The sequence below is a fragment of the Neodiprion fabricii genome, chromosome 7, assembly GCF_021155785.1.
Source record: "Neodiprion fabricii isolate iyNeoFabr1 chromosome 7, iyNeoFabr1.1, whole genome shotgun sequence".
Classification (NCBI taxonomy): domain Eukaryota; kingdom Metazoa; phylum Arthropoda; class Insecta; order Hymenoptera; family Diprionidae; genus Neodiprion; species Neodiprion fabricii.
This window is the reverse complement of record NC_060245.1, coordinates 22,354,956-22,375,853: the sequence shown is the minus strand read 5'-3', so window position 1 is coordinate 22,375,853 and position 20,898 is coordinate 22,354,956. Positions and strand designations below refer to the sequence as shown.

At 41.1% G+C, this 20,898-nt stretch overlaps 4 protein-coding genes across 16 annotated transcripts in view; 1 reads left to right on the top strand and 3 right to left on the bottom strand.

Annotated features, from left to right (window-relative positions):
* LOC124186098 (dystrophin, isoforms A/C/F/G/H-like) overlaps positions 1–20,898 on the top strand; it is a 315,823-nt gene that overhangs the window by 44,096 nt on the left and 250,829 nt on the right. The window lies entirely within an intron of this gene.
* On the bottom strand, positions 1,605–4,542 carry LOC124186136 (C-type mannose receptor 2-like). 2 transcript variants are annotated; one of them, XM_046577566.1, is made up of 6 exons: positions 4,418–4,542; positions 4,094–4,336; positions 2,881–4,023; positions 2,573–2,815; positions 2,006–2,473; positions 1,605–1,929 (listed from the first exon to the last, which is right to left on the bottom strand). In XM_046577566.1, exons 3-6 carry the CDS (start codon positions 3,089–3,091, stop codon positions 1,745–1,747), a joined length of 1,107 nt encoding a protein of 368 aa, XP_046433522.1. In that variant the 5' UTR covers positions 3,092–4,023; positions 4,094–4,336; positions 4,418–4,542; the 3' UTR covers positions 1,605–1,744. The 2 variants fall into 2 exon arrangements, with proteins under 2 accessions (XP_046433522.1, XP_046433523.1); XM_046577567.1 differs by lacking the exon at positions 4,418–4,542 and having other exon boundaries at positions 4,094–4,344.
* Positions 13,862–17,180, bottom strand: LOC124186145 (snaclec bitiscetin subunit alpha-like). Of its 2 annotated transcripts, XM_046577585.1 has the most exons (4): positions 16,991–17,180; positions 16,062–16,316; positions 14,846–15,493; positions 14,573–14,769 (listed from the first exon to the last, which is right to left on the bottom strand). In XM_046577585.1, exons 1-3 carry the CDS (start codon positions 17,079–17,081, stop codon positions 15,237–15,239), a joined length of 603 nt encoding a protein of 200 aa, XP_046433541.1. In that variant the 5' UTR covers positions 17,082–17,180; the 3' UTR covers positions 14,573–14,769; positions 14,846–15,236. The 2 variants fall into 2 exon arrangements, with proteins under 2 accessions (XP_046433543.1, XP_046433541.1); XM_046577587.1 differs by lacking the exons at positions 16,062–16,316; positions 16,991–17,180 and adding an exon at positions 13,862–14,133 and having other exon boundaries at positions 14,480–14,752; positions 14,846–15,070.
* On the bottom strand, positions 18,237–20,617 carry LOC124186146 (tetranectin-like protein). 2 transcript variants are annotated; one of them, XM_046577589.1, is made up of 4 exons: positions 20,491–20,611; positions 19,109–19,741; positions 18,732–19,007; positions 18,237–18,536 (listed from the first exon to the last, which is right to left on the bottom strand). In XM_046577589.1, the coding sequence occupies exons 2-4, from the start codon at positions 19,194–19,196 to the stop codon at positions 18,388–18,390; spliced, it is 513 nt and encodes a 170-aa protein (XP_046433545.1). In that variant the 5' UTR covers positions 19,197–19,741; positions 20,491–20,611; the 3' UTR covers positions 18,237–18,387. The 2 variants fall into 2 exon arrangements, with proteins under 2 accessions (XP_046433545.1, XP_046433544.1); XM_046577588.1 differs by having other exon boundaries at positions 18,237–19,007; positions 20,491–20,617.

Below are 20,898 nucleotides of genomic sequence, written 5' to 3'. Positions count from 1 at the left end.
CCTGATGGTATAAGGTCAATCTTAACATATATTATGTATGAAAATAATGCGCTCGATTTTTGCTGCGGCTGATATCTCGTGCTTTTACTTTATCAGACTTTACCTATCGGGGTTTCAAAAATTAATTGTGCATTGCGTTTGTTCAGGATTACTATTTGCCTATCACAAAGACGCTAAAGGGAACTCTGGTGGGTAACATATTTAAGATTAGCTGACAGATCTGTAGAAGTCATAACTGAGCGTGGATATTTTGGAATCTGATAACATCACTCTTACCTTCGGTGACACGAATCTTTCTAGTTTCAAATTTTGCTTCTACGACGGTGCAGTTTTTAGGCATCGATATTTTACAAGCAAATTGTGCTCTGAAATTGCAGTCATGGTTTACCAGCATTTTTTCGGAGAGTGGAGTTTTTGATAGCTTCGTTGATCTTTGGACTCTCAAGATATGATTATGTTTCTATGTGCGCTGTTCTATTTACGTATTTATCTTGTTGCTCGTGAATAACCCAACGTGTTGTACTTTTCCTTCGTGCAAATACGCCAACACCGCGTCGATGCATTTGAAAAATTAGATACAGATTTATAGGTTCGATTGCAGGGTTTTGATTTTGGTTATTGACGTCGTTTCGATGCCCAGCTACGCAACATTCACTCGGGTTTATAGATTCGTCGATTAAAAGTGTGGCTGCAGTCGCGCATCTCCCAATGGAGCAGCTTGATACATGCTTATCAAAATAAGCGTTCAGCTTGCTGGAAATTGATAAGTGAAATTTATAAAGTATTGTGAGCAGGTTTTGTGTAAAAGGTATAAATCGAAATCTAATCGAAAAATCATTGGCTGATCAGGCCGAACGTAAATATTTATAATATTTTCACTGATGCCTTCATATTTCAGTACTGGAGCTAAACAAAAATATGACGTTTTTCAAGTTTTGAGATGATAAAGTCGCGTCGAAGATGCGCACTTTCGAGACTTTTACGTAACGTACACATATCGTACCCTTTGACCCACTCTAGATAACAGCGATTATATAAAAACATAATGCGGGTAAAACCCCACATTATACTCGCAATATCATGCGAAAAGTTTTTCCAGAAGATTGTAGTAAATTGTGTGCAAATAAAATGTAAATTCGTCACACGGAGAGAAGAAATTTCATTCAATCACAAATAGTAAAAGTATTCTACGAGAAGCTATGTAAGTTTGTCAGTATTTAAAACGGTCGTTGCTACAAATTCTATGACGCGTAGGTATAGGTATGCGGTGATCGGTACTTATAATATTGACCTAATAGGGAGAAAATTCCTTTACGTCAGATACGCAGACGGTATTTTTCCTCGTCATGAACCTCGACACGTGAAACTTCAACTTCGTCTTCACTCTTTTTTCGTTCCCTCTTACTCGTCGATTGGGATTTTTTTACATGAGAAGCAGTCGCTGCTCGGGGGTGTGTTACAACTATTGATCGACGATCCGAACTCGTTACGTTCGATTTTTGCGACAAGATCCGAGATCTCTGTATTTGAAACAGCGTTATCGGCGAATTGGTTTACCCGACAAAGAAAAGAGAAAATATCAGATCTTTGCCAAACTTCAATAATATCTTGGGATCGGATCGGATATACGGGTTTTATTTTTCACTTGGCAATCGTTGTAATCATTGTTTGTTTACTGCGTCAAAAGTACATAAATCCTACGGTATATATAAATTTTCGCGATTAGGGTCAGCCTGGTTGTCGGTCACGTTGGCTTGACACTGTTCGTCGCAGGGTCCTTTTCAGGAATTGGGAGCTCGCAGGCGTAATGCGTGGATGATACCCGACAATCGATAGTTTCTAGAACCCCTTTGACATGTTCTATCCGAACACATCCTTGACTCTTGCCAGGTTCACCAGACTTCCATGGTATGTTGCTTACGGTCGATCCTATGAAACGAAAGAAACGGTCGCTTATCCAACGTAAACGTCGCGGACGTTACGATTTTTAACAATCAGAACTTACCGTCACGAATATTGATCCACTCGTCGAATTTGGAATAAATGCCCACGTGTATTTTTAAAGAAGACTTCGTCATCAGGTACTCGTAGATTTTTTGGTTATCGGCCACTGCCAAACTAGCACCCTCTCTCTCGCACAGTTCTTTCGCCTCCACCCAGGTTACTTCCTTCTTGTAGACCTTGTAAGCCACGCTTGAGTCGAGAATCGGGGCGTAGCCGTCCGGAAGAGATGCGATTGCCTTTTTTTTTGGGATTGACGGAGACGCGATTAACTGACACACTTGTTTCAGCGACATCGATGCAGAGAGAGAGAACGTTTCCTCTTGTCCGCTTATCGGCTTTTCGCATACGAAACCCAGTCGAGCCGCGCAGTCTTCGTCGCCCAATCCTAGGTTGCACCCTTGGATCGTGCTGCAGTTTTGAGTGCCGTTGGGTTGCGTTGGCGCCCACGGAACGTTGGGTACCGGCGCACCTGGGAACAGACACGATGTGATGGACGTTCGCGGAGTCTCAGGCTTGAGCTCATCGCGCTTGAAATTAAAGGATAGTCGTTGTATCGTTAGAAACTCACCGTTGTGCGCCTTGGTCCACGCGTCCGAAGGGCCTGATCTTCTTATGCCGACCCACAAGTGGCAGACGAATGGTTTTATGTCGCCTACGAAGCGAACTTTGTCATAGGTGTCGATTATAGCCAGACGAGCTCCGTCCTCGATGCACTTTTGCTCAGCTTCCTTCCAAGTTCTCTCCTCGGTGAAAACCTTGTACGAAACTGTATTGTCTCTGTACGGGGTGTAGGATCTCGGCGCATGATTGACTGAAAGTAACGTTCGTTCAATTTCGTTCAATGCCTTCTCTCGGCAATACAGGATCTTTTATCACCTATGACCTGGAGGTGCGTTCTCGCTGAGCTCAAAACTCCAAAAACTGTCAAGACGCACGCAAGCTGCAGAAACAGCGACTGGAACTGTCCGATCATTTTCACACTGATGTCAGTCTTCGTCAAAACTAAACGTATCAATTGCGGCGTGTAGCTTCTACGGACTTTATTTATACCCGTGATACAAACCCTCAAACTCCCTCCTTTCTCCATAATTCCGCGAAATTTTGCTGAAGATACGACATTAATCAAAGCTTTGTATAAATATGCATTCGCGTCGTTAATTTCAATGTTACATTTTATCTAATCCGTTTTAACGGCCTCCTCTAAAGATATTCTGCTTTCAATATTGCATGGATACATAATCTTCGGTCTTGAAAGACGATAACGTTTCGTATTTTGCAACCGTATATAATCATTATTGACACAAGAAAAATAAAATTACGAAGCAGGAAAAAATTGATTGCGCTCAGTGGATTTGAATGCCTGATCAGCCGGTAAATTAATTTCATATCGGATGGTCGCTTTCTGGGAAATATTTCGTTCTACCCGGATGTTCCTTTCGCATATAACAATGAACATGTAAGGATTTTATGGTTATACGGAGAATATGAATTACGAACGATGAAGATCTCGTCGGCAGAATTAAATTGTTTTATTTTCGTTTCAGGAGATATAACTAAGTATCACATGCACGTATGCTTGAAACAGAGTTCTAAATAAACGAGCCAACTACCGCGTATCCCTTCGGCCGGTACAAGTTTGTTGTTTATTCTGACATTTGGTTCCGTTTGTGAGATAGTATACCATATATCTTGAGATCCCGCATTTTTCGGCCATTGGAAATTCACGCATTGATGTGAAAACTGACTAACTACTGATACCACCGATACAGCGCCACTGTCTTATCAGGAAATACAGCTCAACGTTGCCCTCCATTCGGTTCCAATTACTTCATCCAGCTCGTCGCAACTTCAATCAGTCGTATCTGATGCTTGGATTCACCGGTGACTTTTCGCAGACGAATCCCTTTCGCTGGCTGCAGTCCTCGTTGCTCAATCCCCGGTTGCACCCTCGGACGGTGAGGCAGTTGAACGGGCCCGAAGGTTTCGTCGGTGCCCAAGGAACGTTGTACATCGAGGCGCCTGGCGGAGGGAGTCGCGAATTAATTAGTCAGGGATCGCGAATCCTCGGATTCGGTAATCGGGCACTTACCTTCGTCCGCCGTTATCCAAGGATGCTGCGGATCCGATCGCGACACTCCGACCCAGACGTAGGCGTTGAACGGCTTCATTCCGCCGATGACTCGAACCTTCTCGTAGCTGTCGATTATCGCCAGGCGAGCTCCTTCGCCTCTGCAAACTTGCACCGCTTCGTGCCAGGTCCGCGGTTCGTTGTGAACCTTGTAAGCGACGGTGTTGCCCATGCACATGGTGTAGCCTTGCGCGGTGAACCTGGCTTCAAGTGACACGCGCCTTTAATTTCATTCACTCTGGCAGACCTTTCGCAACTTTTTCGAAATCAACGGTATTCGCTTACATATTTGATCGAGCACAGCTTCGGTGGGGCACAAAACTCCCAGAACTGTGACGAGGCATAGCCACTTTAACGGTAGAGTCATTTTCGAAGTGCTGCCAGTCTTCATTGGCATATCGTACTAACTATGCTCTGCTGTTTGCTCTCCTTTATAGCATCCGATCCGTCAGATACTTCTTTTCAATTCATCACATGTGGCCTTTGCTCTCGTTTTTCTTTCAAGAATCTTACGATAAATCAACTTCCGACACGAGTAAATTCAGCGCGTAGAGGAGAGCTTGCATTGCGCACAAGTTGATAACATATTGCAGATTGAATCGATCGTTAATCGTTCTTGACTTTGACCCACGTTTCCGTGTCGGTTGACTTGTGAATGTGCCAATGTGCGTTTCACGATCTCGTTCCACCACGCTTCTTACTTATCCATTCAATCTCACTGAATAGATCACCAATTGTCAAGTGAACTCCGTCGAATTCGCATCGGACAAAGTCTTCTTTCCAAATCCTCTAGCCTCTCTAGCCTATTCTTAAGGGATGCTTCCTCATATTTCCTGTTTGTGTTTCACGCACCCTTTGCATTCTAGTGTCGTTTACAATTTACATATTTTTTTTCACACCACTTGCCTCCTCCCTATCTTTATAATTATTTCGTCGTAGTTAGAACAAAGTGAAGAATACCATAGCAAGGAGTCCTTGTTTGACAGCAAAAAAAGTTTTCATTTCGTTGCTTTCAATTTACGTTACGAATGATTCACTGCCTAATAACAAGGCTGAGCATTGATCGGCGTAATGACGGTTTCACCGCGTGAAATTTAATCCTCCATAAAAAATAATCGTAAAGTAAAACGAGAAAGTAGAGGACGGCGTAGGCTGTGTAGAGTCGGAAAATGAATTCCGAGTTGAGACCGTAATCTTCGAGCTCTGGTTTCAGCTTCTCCATTTTCGATTTTAATAACACTCGGCAGGCTCTGAAATGACGAAAAAAAAAACAAAACAGTAACAAACTGTGAAAAGCTCGCGAAACATCACGCGTAATAATTCAACGTATTTCGTCTCGCTGCAGGTTTTATTCCGCGTTTGTATCTTCTTAGATAACACAGGTCTGCAAAAAAATATTTTATATCAGCTGCATAAGATGTTTTTGGTAAATATCGTGTTTTCCAAAAATTACTTCCATTTCCCCTCCGTCACGTACAGTATTTTTGCGAAATACGCAGTGTTTGCATAAAAAAAAGATAACAATAATGAAAAAACCACCATTTCATTACAATTAACTAAACAAATGTCTCTTATAAAATTGAACAAAAAATTTCTTCATCAAATTCACTTAGCATTCCGTGTTCATTCTTTTTGCTTATGAAACCTTTTCTGCTTCTCTCTGATTCATCTCCGAACACGCTTCCGCTTTTATATCCTCTTTCCCTGTTTGTATTTATTCTCGAGTCTCACTCTGATACACATTAAATGAAAGTAAGAAATTACTTTTCCATGGGACTTTTGTAATTCATATTTCGAGTCAAGCTGGAATTTTACTCTAAATAAAACTACGAACAGTACTCTTAGAAAAAAAAACCTGACGCGATGGAATTCTTTGAATATTTTTCCCGTTATCAGTGATTAAAAAATTTATAAGAAACAGTGTATAAAAAAAAAAAAAAAATCGTGCAGTTTTTTGGTTTCAGACCTGTGTTACCGGTTGAAAATTTTGACAGTTGAATTATTTTTACTACCTTTCGGATCTTCACAATTATTCCGGCCCACTGCGGCAGCCAAAATAGATTTTGAACAGCGTTCAAAGAACGATTTTTCCCACTCGCTTCTCGTCAGCTAGGCGAATGAATGCCAGATATTTTCAATGCATTTACTTCCGGGTGTGTTTTTTCAGAATCTCCGTCTGTCCTCGCCTGCAGGCTTCTTTGTTGTGGTATCGCATTGGCCTTAAAGCAAGGGGGTGGAAAATCATAATTCATCATTTATAACGAAGCTCTGCCTTCCGTCTCTCCGTTTCTCCTTTTCACTCACTCACTCTCAATCACTCTCTCTCTCTCTCTCTCTCTCTTCTTTTTCACAAAGGGTTTATTCATCCACGTCCGTTCTATAGTTCATTCAAACCCCCGTGAACCTTTCAACGATCCAAAGAACTTTAAGAATAAACGACGTCATTAACGTCACTCTGAATTCTTAAAACGAATCTGTATTCAGTTCACAACGTAACCCTCGCGGTTTTCTCACTTGTTTGTGCATTTTCAACAAATCGAATATTTGTAATCTCCAAAACTTACGGATCGCATCTATTCCCGTAAAATTCTAGATCACTATTTTTAAAGCTTCCGTCACTATTATCCGTTTTAACAAAATCCATCCAATCAATTTGTCTTTCGAAACGTATTTTTTTGACTCAAGTTTGTATACAGTTTATGACATAATATATATAAATCTGTCTCCGTGGAGAAAAAAAAAAAACAAAAAACCTCTCACGTCTGGACGATTTTTCTCTGTTGTTTGCAAAAAAATAAAAAAATAAACAAAAATCGTTACTCACCACTTGACCAGAGGCGAACACGCTGATTCGTTATCCAAAGTTCCGTGCTTTGTGGTAAAATTGAAATAAAATTAAAAGCAGTCGCTTTTCGTCATAGAAAAAATTTTTGGCCTACAATTTCAATCGTCCGAACGTGTGAACGAATAAAATCCAAGCGTCTCGACATCGCCTCTACGATCAGGCTCGACAAAATTTCCTCACTTGATGTAAGCGTTTGAATCCAATTAACGGGTCTTTTTATTATTTAAAATTGCGAATTTCTCAACGACTAAAACCAATTGGTACAGAGTTAGACGCTAAAAATTCATTTTTTTTTTGCTAATTGTATAATTAAGCGTCGAAACAGATAGAATGAAAAAAGGTGAATAATTGGTAGACTTCTTACCTTATTTCGAATAATCGGAGGGTGTCTGGTAGTCTGCCAATTACAGGCTCTGCCGGGTCAACTGTTTTCGAGGATATATCGTCCGGCTGCAATGTACGGGCGGCGAGAGGGTGGCAACGGGGTTTACGGCTCTGATATGTAATTCAGGATTCAGGGGCCGGTGACCAATTGGCTCGCCGGTCCGAAACGCCCCATTAGAAGAGAACGAGGGGAGAACGTTGCTCGCTGATGCTGCTGCTGATGCAACGGAGCGTTGTTAGTCGGAATAGATTTTCTACATCGATTACAACTACGTCGTGAGAATTTTCGACGATTTAATATTTTACGCCGGGGGCTTTTGGTCGAGACTTCGCGAGGCGAGAGGTTTTCGGAAATCTTGTCTGGGTTTACTCGAGACGAGGAAAACGTTTCGAGGTGAGAAATCGAGAAATCGCGTCTCGATTTTAGGTAACTTTAATTTGAAGATTCTTTTTGTAAAGATACTTCGGGTGTCTAATGTTTGTTTGATTAAAGTACTGTGTGATTGATATTTTTACTCACCTTAGGACGGAAAAGCTAATAATAAAATACATATTCAAAGTTTTATAGGAAGATACTCGAAAGTATAATTCAGTTGATTTTGTTAGGCATGCGTGCAAGCAATTAAAACTTGGATTGAAACAAGACTGAATTATGAATAGTAAATGTTGATGATTATTAATAACCGTAATTTTATTTTTCATTTACTCGACAGTTTTATTATTATTTTTGAAAAAAGTTGAAGAATTTCTCGACAATTCGAGAATTATCGAGTCTCGAGAAGTAAAAAGAAGTCGAGAAAGGCGAGAGAAAGAAAAAAATGCCGCGGGAGTAGAAATATTGGTCAATTTAGAGCGAGGAGAATTCGACCGGTTTTATACCTTGAATCGGGTTAAAGCTGCGCCCAATTTACGCGGCTGCAAAAACGCTTTTTAACGATCCTATCACGTGACGCGAGCCTATTAATTTAACCCGGAAAAACAATATACGCACGCACAAGTTTGGTTATTACTTTGCGGACGTTATTATATTTTAATACCGTCAAAAAGTCGCTACGCACTTAATTACGTCGTTCTCTAGCTTTTTACATCAATTTTCTCAAATTGCGTGCGTCGACGTATACTGAAAATTTTCTTTCATTTTTAGTAAATATTGGAAAATATCTGTAAAATTATAACGCAAATGTATTTAATGTACCGCTGCAAACGTAGTTGAAGCCGAAGTTTTTGCAAAATGAAGATATTGTTAGTTATATTCATGAAGTTGAATCATTTTGTAGTAAGTGAATAATTTAATTCATGTGTAGATTTGAAGTTGTTAAAATTCTAAGATTATTCAGACTTGAAAAGTTTTGCTTTACAGACACTTATCTCATACTTGAATCTTCTGACCATTTTCACCCGAATCAGTTAATTTTGCGAGGAAACTGATGGAAAAACTTGAAAAATCTGTAATTGAATAACTCGAGTAAATCTTGGACATAAATTACCTACGTGAAAATAAAAAGACACCGGCACGGTAATGATTGATGGTCGGAAAATCCAAAACCATAAAACAAATCGAAATATCCTCCCAAACACTACGATTGTGATCAGGGATTTTCTCTGTTATGGTTCGTCGATTATCGCCTCTGAAAAAACAGGTCGATGTAATCCAATACCGTGAGAAAAGAAAGGGTGGAAAACGAATCGACGGAGTTGAAAAAGGGTAACGGATCAATCGTAGAGCGATCACGAGACTCGGGACGACTGGCAGATTGCTAGTTCTCTCCTCTCGACGATTTGTGCGTTATATCTTTTGTCGAATCAGGTGAAGAGAGCCGCAAACAATGTCAGGGTGTCCGACTGTCAGGGAAATCTGGAAAGCCGGGAAATTTCAGGGAATTTGATTTGTCATTGACGCTAGACTTCCTGATAATACATCGATTCCCTTTAATCGTGATGAATTGGCACGGCGGTTCTTTTTCAACCCTCCTCAGGAATCGGGAAACTGATCTTTCCCGAGTCCTGACGTACCTATATCGCTGCAGTAATTCCTAATCGTTCTTCCACCCCCCATTTCCCGGGCTCAGTAGCGATCCGTCAGAAATCCATGGCGCGTTGCGTGTTTTCTATGTTCGTAAAAATCTATCGCGATTAACTTTTTCTACACTTTGTAATCCTTGACTCGACTTGAATCTTGAGATACGACGATGTAACAGCTACGAGAAACGATCGCCGTTGGCTTGCGGACGATAAAAGTATCGGCACAATAGTAAATTGGATTCGTTATTATACGTGATCGGATCCTCCTTTACCTCGGTTTGTGAATTTTCTTTTTTCTCCCTCTCTTATCCCCCTGTATTCTTCTCATCCTGTGAACGCGGGCGCGTCTGCATTCCGATGTTCAGAAATTGGGGAATTCGGAGCATGGAGTTCGGGAGAGTTTCTCCCCTTTACCGAGGGAACAATGGACAAGATTAATTGACGAGGAAACTACCGGCGGGCTTCGTTGTCTGTAACGGGACGGAGGGCAAGGACTCTGTGAAAAGCTTTACTCGTTTGCATAAGTCGTCTTGTAATAACGTCGGGACCATCCGCTGACAAAAGATCAACTTGTCACTCAGATATTAATTATCGAATATCGATTCGTGATTTGTTGGCGGCTGGCCTCAAACACGGTGTCTAGTGGTCCTGGAAATATCCTTGAATTTTGCTTCTCCTTCAAAAGTCCGGTCAACTATTCCTTGAATTTTTCTTGTCTTTTGGAAGTATTCTACTTTTAATGTCCTTGAAGAACCTGAAAATGTCCTGGAAAGGTCGTTGAATTTGTTACGGATTTTTTTACGGACACCGTTTGACAAAACCCGGGAATTTTTATTGAGCTGCAACGTTGGTGCCGTTTGAGATTATGACACACATTGACACGCAAGAAAAAAGGGGTGGGAAAAAAACTTGAGCAATAAAGGAAAACTTGAAATTGCTGAAGAACTTGGAGTAAACGTCGAAACCGCTAGAAATCCTTGTGCAACTTTGCGGATAGTTAAAACTTTAACGTTGGCAGAAAGAAACGGAGAGGGCGAGAAAGTGGAGGTCGAGCTCGGTTCAGTCCACTTCCGGTTATTTTAACGCTCGGTTTTATCCGGTAGAATAAACTCGAAGGAGGTTTAAATCTGCCAAGTTGCAGGAATTCCACAGCTGCAGAGGGTGTGGAGTGAAAATATACGATCTGCAGCTACAGATATTGTAAGGCGGAAAGTCACGGAGTCGAGTTTTTATAAATTTACCGGTGAAAAATTTCGCTTCAAGAATTTCAACCTCCAAGCCATCCCAACGAAAAAGCACACTACGAAACTCGTTCAAATCATTTTTGACAGTGCAGGGACGAAATTAATCCATTTATTATGGTTGATTACCAGTTCCACGAAACGTCACCTGGAAGTCGAACCAATGATTTCAATTCATTACGAATCATTCCTGTTGATTTCTGATTTATCGTGTAATTTTCTAGATAGAATCATGAGTCACTGGAAATTATACAAAATGATTGAAAATCATTGTGTAACATGATGATTGCTAGTGATTCGAAAGAATATTCGAGGAGCCATTTCAGTTCCATTGATGTACAAAATGATGGGGGGGGATCACTGTTTTGCAAGTTTACAGTGACTTTGAAGTAGTAAAGTTTTCAAAATAACATGAAATTCAGTTTTTGTTGCGTAGACAAATAATCGTAGCTCCTCTTATAAATCTTTTACTCGTTAACACGTTTTATTTTTTTTTAAATTGTATTTTTGCGATGTCTCGGAGGGAAGAAAGAGGAAATCGAGTAGCGGTAACTGAAAGTTATATTCGTAGTTCGATGTATCGATCTTGGATGATGAGTCGAAATTAAAAAACGAGAAATGTCGACTTCCTGTAAGCATTATTGCTTGGAAATATTTTACCAAAATGTTACCTGCTGTTGTAATTAACCGCACTTCAAACATTGCATTACCTAACTACGAAATAACGATTTAATCCTTCACGTAAATCATTACACACAACGTTACTCAACCACAGTTCCATTCAAATCCATGCCGATGATTTCCTCGAACGAATGACACCTCGGAAGGTTATTTGGCGGGAACACTCGTCCGAGTTGGGCGATTCGAGGCTGCTCTAAGGGGTGGTTTAGGAGAGAGCGTCACCCCCTTAGGGATCCGGAGTCTGGGAAACGGGCGCGTCGCGGTGACATTGACCGCGAGGAGGGCGTCGGGCGAACGACGACGACGACGACGACGGCCGGCGTCGACGGAGACGCGTGGAATCCGCGCTTGCGCTCGTCTCGTATACGCGGGATCGCCCTGCAGCCACGGGGGTTGCTAGTTCACCCCCGGACGAGAGCGGGGAAAGACGAGCCGGCGTTCGAAACCCAGGAGTTTTTTCACACTGGCGTGAATAAATTCGGCGCGAAATTTACAACCGAGTTGTTTTTTTTTGTCCTCCGGTTCGCAATCGGGGATCCTTGATTTCTGCCCGTTGGTTCGTCGTTCAGGTCGACGGAATTCCGACTCCACGGACGTCTTGTTCGGTTGGTTGATTGGTTGTTGCTGCTTCTACTGTTCCTACTGTGCTGTGGTTTTGCTCGGTGTCCGTTGTTGTTGTTGTTGTTGTTGGTGGTGGTGGTCGTGGTAGTGGTGACGACGGTGGTGGTGGTGTTTTCCGATTCTGGACCATTATGATCTTGGCATGGAATATACTATAATGTGAGTTGAATCGGCTACACATTCATTCTTGATTCAGTTCAAGTACGATCGAGACTGTAAAATTCACCTGTAGCACAGCTTGACGAGTACTCGGGTACCGGTTTGTCAATCGATTACTGTGGTCGAATACTCGATTATTACCTGAAGCTATATTCTTGTTTTGGTCTGTTCTAATTGACTCTCGTTTCGCCCGGGGGTTAAACAAATTGTTTCTTTTAAATCGATCGTTGGAAGGGAACAAAGAGGGACTTGTTCTTGTTCTTCTTCTTCTTTTCCTTACGAAGCATTAAAGGTCGTCACAGTGAACGTCGATACTTGCGTCGTTGACAACACGTGGGAAAAGTTGCACTTTTAAAATGAATGTTTGTTAAGAAGATATGCAGGATTCTGATTTTGTCATCCTCTAACGCTGGATGTAAATTATTGACGATACGAGGATGAAAACAAGAGAAAAGAAAATTCCGTTTGGTTACGAACACCGAATCTCGCGGGGATCAAAGTACTCTGACATGTTTAAATACAAGGATCGTTATTCCTCTCTCATCTCTTTACAATTTTCATCTTGGGTATAAAATTTAAATATTTATTAAACTTGAATCGATCGTTTATCCGTCGGGCGATTAAACGAGGGAGGGCTTTCGTCTTGGATGAAGATTTTAATGATCGTTTCGGAGACAGGCCGATAGACATGAACGTACCTACCGGGCTTCTGCATCCTCGGCAAACGCCCATTTGTATGCAGAGGCTTAGCCTTCGATTAGCCCGCTTTGTCAGACAGAGAGATAGCAGTTAATCTCTGGGCTAGATTTCCACAGATCGTCGAGTTGTTTCTACCGAGTTGAATAATAGTGGAAGGGATTGTTATTTTCATTCGTAAAAAACACCGTCATATTCACATAATTTTATTTTACACATCAGTTGATATTCGCTGATATTACTGATCGTTAGGGAGTCATTTAAATAATAACTCACAGTTCTGAATACTTATAATAAACAAGTTTCAAGTTTCAATGTCCGTATCAACAATGGATGGAAGGATGGGATGCATTTAGATTTTACTCCTTGGGTCCAAGTTCAAATTCACAAACCAAATTGTATTGCTCTGTGCATTCAGATGCGTACAAACCGTCGGTCGTTAACCTTGCACATTTTTGGGACGATTCGTCAACATATGAATCCTCACCCCATGGTAACCGGACTGCTGGTGAACCTAACGTGTTCATTAATTTCATCAGAGATCCATGCTTGACTCAAGAATTATACTGATAAAAGGTCATTCCGAGATAGCTAGTTATACTTGACAAATGAGAAAGAGAAAAGGTCTTCATTTACCGACTGAAACGTTTTGCAAACTCAGACAACTGACACGCCAGCTGCAAAGGCAAAATTGCTATCGCATTTGTCATTTTTTCACTTCACCGGAACGCGCAATGATATTTCGATGTTGATATCGTTCTCTTCACTACTGCGGACAAGTAATGTTTTGCTTCGAATTCTTACACATAATCACGCTAATCCCTCCAACCGATTGTATTTCTTATCCCAAGCGATACCCTGTAGGTGACCCTCAAACTCGTTCACATTGAACATCGTATCACAGTTTGAAAGTATGCATTGATACGTACACACTTGATACATAAATTGTATGATTGTATCGCGTATCCTCATCTCGACGTTTAATGGCAAAATTGAAGACAAACTTGTCGATATTTGTACAATCAGCTGAACTCACTTGCACGATGAAGACTAATGTAAAGAAATTTTTAACTCACACGGTACGAATGAGTAAGACAACGAGTGAGTCGTCTGATATTTATTTCACTGGATTATAAATCTTACATCGAGTAGCTCTATTCATTCTTGTATCTGGTTGAAAATTAAACGCAGTCCTCATTCCTTGAATATTGGAACTTCACAGATGAAAGGATGTACCTCGTTGCATCTCGTGGCGTACAGTCCACTTCCATCGGCCCATAGAGTAACACATTTTCGTGTAGCATCACTGTCTGGCGAGTCGGATCTCCACGGTATCGCTACCGCGGTTAAACCTGTCGAAAAATGAAATGTTATTCGAGTTACCGATCATCGACTGAAGAGCTTTACGTACTCGCTCACTGTGTGAGAGAAAATTGATCGCTACTTTGAACGAGGATAAAGCCAAGGTAGTGTGCAAATCGAACGTTGCTGAGATTTCTAGTCGCGTGAAGTTGGTAACGTTGCTTTAACGACGCGTGTTTAGGCAAAATCGTTGCCTCGCACCTTTAGCAATGAAAAGCCAACCGTCCTTGAAAGTCATTCTAAAATTGAGCAATAATGATTTTTACCCCCGACGTTTCGTCACGTTAACGTTATTAACTTCAGCCACATAGATTTTAATTCTAGTCATCGTCTTACCAGTTTTCATCTCGGTCCATTCGGTGCTGTCGAAAATTCTGTGAAATCCAACGTACGGATTCGCGCTGGTTTCTTTCAATCCCGTCGCGACCTCCACTTTCCGGAACGAATCCAATACAGCCAAGTATCCTCCGTCAGCGATGCAAATTTTTTGGGCCTTATCCCAGAGGAGCTTATTCTTGTAGACTTTGTAGGCAACTCCGATATCCGGGAAGACCGCGTAGCCATCAGGCAGCTCAGTGGCGACCTTCGGTACCAACGACCGATCTAAGACTGATCAATCAACGTGACTTCTTATACCGTCATCGATTCCCATTTACTACCGTCAATAAACTCTCCGGCTAGTTGAATTTCAAATATTCTCACCCAAGCTGACATTGGTTGCGGTGAAGTTGTCGGCATCTATCAGCTGACAAGCGAGATGCAAGGGCAGCACGGCCAGCGGACTGTACATGCTGAGAGTTTGTTCGTCACTTGAAGTAAACCAACCAATCGAGTCTCCGGCACTGTTTAAAGTCTGAAAGACGTCTTGGCTCTGTTTAACTTGAGTACTGGCGACAGCTACTTCAGCTGTGTCTGGACTTTATCGGAAGCCATAACTTCTGCGATGACCTGACCCGGCCGAAGCTGTGCCGAGTTTGACGTACCTAATTGATAAAGAAACGACGAACGAAATGGGAGGGGGAATAAATAAACTGAACGATTAGCTGGAACAGTTATTTATTGGAATATGTGCCACAGTATGATCGATAGTGGTTCACCCTAAGCTTGTCACGCGCTTCGTGTTCACCGTTATTTCGGTCTGTCGCAACGATTCGACGTTCTCTTCTCTCCGGAGAACCTCCAGCTTGCGCTTGTGTCCTTTGAACAAGGAAATCTCGCAAATTGAGGGCAACTCCTGACTGCAGTTCGATGGACTCAATCCGCTTCCGTCGAACCACAAAACCGTGCATCCTCCGGCTCCTGAATTCATGTTTGCCTCTGGTTTCCAGGGTACGAAAGCGACGGGCTCACCTGCGGGTATAGAAATTAGGGAAAGTTGATCGTTTTTGAACGAGGACTGTGGAGGGTAGGGGGGTAAGGTGGACCATCTCCGTGTACGGAAAGTGTCCTTAAATGAAAGGGATGAATTAAGATGACGCTGCTGCAGCTAATGTTCCACAAACCACCAATCAGATTGAACCCGATCGAACCCTGTTTGCTAAGCTCCAATCAAGACCTGAAATGTTATTCAACCCCTGACAGGCAAACCTCCAAACCTACCTCTCGTGGCAATGAGTGTAAAATATACCCAGTGGAAATCAATTTCAAATATCTAAACTTGTAACAAAGTTAGCGAGATTTTTTTTCTTTTACTTGTTTCTTTTTAAGTAAAGTTCAAACAATTCTACGTAAAATGGTTGTATTACGAAAGTAGTTGCGTCGAACCAATCAAACAAAAATGAACTTTGATGGGTTCAATCCTCATTGCCTGTCAGTGGTCAATGCTTTTCGGTGGACACTCTTCGAGTCGAACAGTCATATGAGACAGTGCTCGTTGCCTCTATCCTCCATAGCGAGGACGTTGCAGCTTTTATCTCACCGCTTTTCACGCTCATCCATTCTATGTTGTTGAACAATCTGTGAAGGCCCACGTGGGCGTTTATGCTCTTCTCCTTCAGGCTTGCGGCGTATCCGACCTTGTCGAAGGAGTCGATCACAGCCAGATCACCACCCACCGCGATGCACTGTTTCCGGGCTGCGTTCCAGGTCATTTTATTGGCGTAGTATTTGTAGGCAACTCCGACGTCTTCGAAAGCTGTGTAACCCTCCGGCAACGTGGTTGTCTCGTTCAGTACTATGGGGTGAAATCGAGATCTTGTTTGTAACAGTTTATTTACCGCGCGTTTCGTTACACGTACGTCCAATAGTATCACATCGATACCATGAGTATCATGAGAATCACGTCTGAATATCACAAGTGAATGATAAAATTCGCAAAATCAACACACAACGTAAACGTATCGTAAATTTCAACATGTATTATTCCAAGATTATATATTTCAACCCGCATTATTTTCAGCGTTAAAATTTTTTTAAATCAACACACGATGTCGGCATATCATAACTTTCAACACATATTATTTCAAAATTGTATATTTCAACGCACTTTATTTTCGATGTTAAAAATTTTCAAAAATTTCCAAAATCAACACACAATGTCAACAAATAGAAATCAAAAATTTCAACAGGCCGTAATGTCAACATGTCACAGTGTTGATTTGGAAAAATTAGAATTTCTGCAATATGTGATTTAAATTCTATACTGAGGTATCAAGTCTAAATATCAAAAGTAAATGGTAAAATTTGCAAAATTAGCAAAATTGAACAGAAAATGCGCGTTGATTCGTGTATATGTTGACCACTCGACTTGTGTTGAGATAAATTACGTTGAATGTGTGACGTGTTGAATTCGTCACGTGTTATTAAGACATGTAAACGATATCGTGAATATCTTCAAAGTATTCCTACCGACGGAAATGCTGTCTAAGGTTGAATTCCCTCCTCCGATAAGTTGGCAGGCCAGCTGCAGAGGCAGCGTCACTAAAAGCCCTCCAGACATTCTTTCCCTTTAACTTTCCGAGGAACAAACGTCAACTCACGACGAGCTTTAGACTTCGTTTAAGCTACAGTCTGCACTTATACACTCGGAGTTTACAAAACTCGAGATGATAAGCATTGAACCGATTAACTTGATATCTCGAGATGACCCGACCCTGCGTTTCTTCTCATCACACGGACGCATGCGCGCTGCCGATGATTAAATACTATTTTAATTACGCATCGTTAGTTCGATTTAATTAATCAGTATTGCGCCGCAGCGAACGGGTTAATAGGATTCGATGTAGTCCCTACGATTTTTATGGTTTGTTTGATACGATGCGATATTTTGAATATAATATTATTACTTAGCCTTTTAGGTAATTATAACTGTCAGTGGTTAAAGCTTTTCAATGATTCGTTGGGTTCTTTTACATCCAAAAGCTCGTAGTTTGCTGCTTGTATACGCTCAATGTCGTGTCTCTTGTCTTTTTTTATGTTCCCAATTTTTTATCTATTAATTCGGCTGTATCTATATCATGTTTATATTATTCTTTAATTGTGCTTCTTGTTATTTTTTATCTTTATTTTATTTCAGTTATATTGTATTATATTTACGTTATATACGACGATATTATGATTACAGTTAATTCACGATTCTTTGTTTCTTTGTAAAAGGATTAAATCCCGTGTAATAAATATTACGGCTATCCAATAAAACAACTACTCGCTTTCACTCGACAGAAAAGTAACGAATGATTTTCGTAACAAATAATTTGAATAATTTAAACGAGGCTGAAGCTGATAACGTTAACGGAAAAAACAACATTATCGTGAAATTTCTAAACGACTATTCGTGGAGTTGATTTTTCGAAATATATGAATATATTTTCTTTACCGTGGTCTATCATGACACTTGGCTAAGCAGCTCTCCTAAGTTGCGCTTGGCAGGTTGACGGAGTTTGCGGGGTGGCAGTGAGTTTAACTTCGTGCCCATGTAAGCCCTGAGAGACGCTCAGAATTTAAGCGGAGAAATTCCGTCTGGTAATTGGAGGAAAGTTTCAGGAGGCAATCCTAAACTTGGTTCAAGAAAATAAATTCTTAGATCAAAGTGTGTCGTCACTTACGCTTCGGCATGTTATTCTCTTTCGGGATCGTGAATAAAATACACGTGATATGCAATTTGTGTTTGGAATATTTATTCCAGAGATAATTATGATTTTTACAAGCGTATTAACGAGCTGTGAGTAGGTATACATATAGAATTGTCGGTAAAGATACGATAAATCCAACCAATCAAATCATAGGAATTACTTATCGTTGTCCGTTCATATCGGAATCTCGCAAATAAAGTGCCGGTTGGAGGTGCAATTTGCTGCAGCAAGTCCTTCTCCGCTGCTCCACATCACTACGCAGTATTGGTCCACGCCGTGGGTCGGTTCAGTACGCGCCCATGGAATGAAGGACACGGGAAGACCTGGTGACAGACAAACGTTTATATCGTAGCACTAAACGGACCTCGAACCTTTACGATTCCAGAAACGAGCGTTGAAGTTTTGCGAGTTTTCGTCGATGTTGAAATCGATACTTTTATTCCAGGGTTTCTGTAACAGGCGCCGAACATGCCGCGAGTTTGACGAGACGATGATGATGAGTGAATTTGAACCCTTACCAGTCTTGACACTCGTCCATTCACCCCTGTTGAAAAATCTGTGAATGCCAATCTGCGAAGAAGACGTGACTGGTTTAACTTTCATTGCGTATTCCAGTTTTTTGAACGAATCGATCACCGCCAAGGTAGCGCCATCTTCTATGCATCGTCTTCGAGCCTCATTCCACAACACCAATTCCGTGTGATGCGACTTGTAGGCGACACCGATATCCGGGAAGGCTATGTACCCCTCGGGCAACGGGGAACTGTTTTGCTTACCAGTAGACGTATTTTGACCTGAAACAATTTAGACAATTGAGTTCGTTTCCTCAGCCACAGACATTATTCTGTTGCTATGTGCTATTTTTCGATCGACTCTTTCCCCATAAATTTCTTACCAAAAGTTACATTTCCGTTGGTAGAATTACCGGCACACATTATCTGGCAGGCGAGATGCATCGGAAGCGAAACGAGGAGCGTTGCCATTTTTCGAGTTTATTATTCAACTTCGTACCGACTGACTCTACGTTTCTTCTGCGTTTACTCCCGCTGACGACGATCTGTCGATGTTTTATACGTAAGATATTCTCCGCCTTTGACTTTTCGTATCTCGTACCGACAGATAAACCCGTGCGAAGAATCCGAGTATCGCTTACCGAGTGTTGTATAAGAATAAAATAAAAGTAAATGGATTATCAAACCGTGGAAAAAAAGAATAGTTTGAAAGACGAAGGATATTTTATTGTTTAAGTAAAAATGGAAAAATTTCACACAAGTAACCGGTTTGTTTATCGCAGTAGTTTGTCGCAATTCCTCTGCCAACTACGAATATACAATTCGGTCTGAAATTACAAGTATTCGCCGCAGCTAAACGTTCTCCTTTGGTATCGATATCTCGCAAAGGAAGTGTCGTTTGTCGGTGCACGTTTCGGAAAAAAGTCCTCTTCCGTCGTGCCACATCCCCCCACATTTCAAGTCGGCACCCTCGAACGGTTGGTTGGGAGCCCATGGAACCAAAGACACGGGAAGACCTGGTGACGAACATTTATATCCTATCAATGAACGGACCTTGAAAAAAATCGCAAAGATTTTAGAATTGAGCGTTCAAGCTTTGCGAGTTTTCGTTGATCTTGAGTTCAGTAGGCACTTTATTCAAGGGCTTTTACAATAGGCGATCAACATGGCGCGAGTTGGATGAAGATGAGCAATTTTAAGGGAGTTCCATAACCGTACGAGAATTGGCGATTCGACAGATTTATGTGATTCGATCGTTAGATTAAAATTTTGTATAAATTCACGGGATTGTTTGTCAGATACGAGGAAATATGTCTTCGCTCATTTGACACGTATTCTCATGGAGGAATGGACGAGGATCGAAGTTGTCGATTAAGTTTGTAACAAAGTGAATTTTTTTTTTGGCAGTAGAAGCAAGTCCGATGACAATTGATAAAGATATTTCAGAATTATTCACCACTTCCACGATGTTGGGAAAAATTGTTTAAAAAACTGTACACACGTCTGAGGTTGTACTCGGCTGTGCAGGCCGTAAAACGTTGCGACGTGGCAACAACGCATCGCATGCGTAAAACATGAAATTGCTGTATCAGAGTTACTTTTCGGTTATAAATTTGAAAGATCTTGGAAGCATATACATGGAATGTACAAAGCTTTCGCAACAACGTGACGAGACGTTGCCAAAGTCTGAAAAACCTAATACGATGGTCGGACACGCAATTTTGAATATCCGCGTAACGCCGTTGAAACTTGTTCAAACTCTTACCATTCTTGACACTCGTCCATTCTTCCCCGTTGAAAAATCTGTGAATCCCAACGTGAGCGCTAGACATGGCTGGTTTAACTTTCATAATGTAATCTTGCGTGGTCAACGAATCGATTACTGCCAAATTTATTTCAGTTATATTGTATTGTATTTACGTTATATACGACGATATTATGATTACAGTTAATTCACGATTCTTTGTTTCTTTGTAAAAGGATTAAATCCCGTGTAATAAATATTACGGCTATCCAATAAAACAACTACTCGCTTTCACTCGACAGAAAAGTATCGAATGATTTTCGTAACAAATAATTTGAATAATTTAAACGAGGCTGAAGCTGATAACGTTAACGGAAAAAACAACATTATCGTGAAATTTCTAAACGACTATTCGTGGAGTTGATTTTT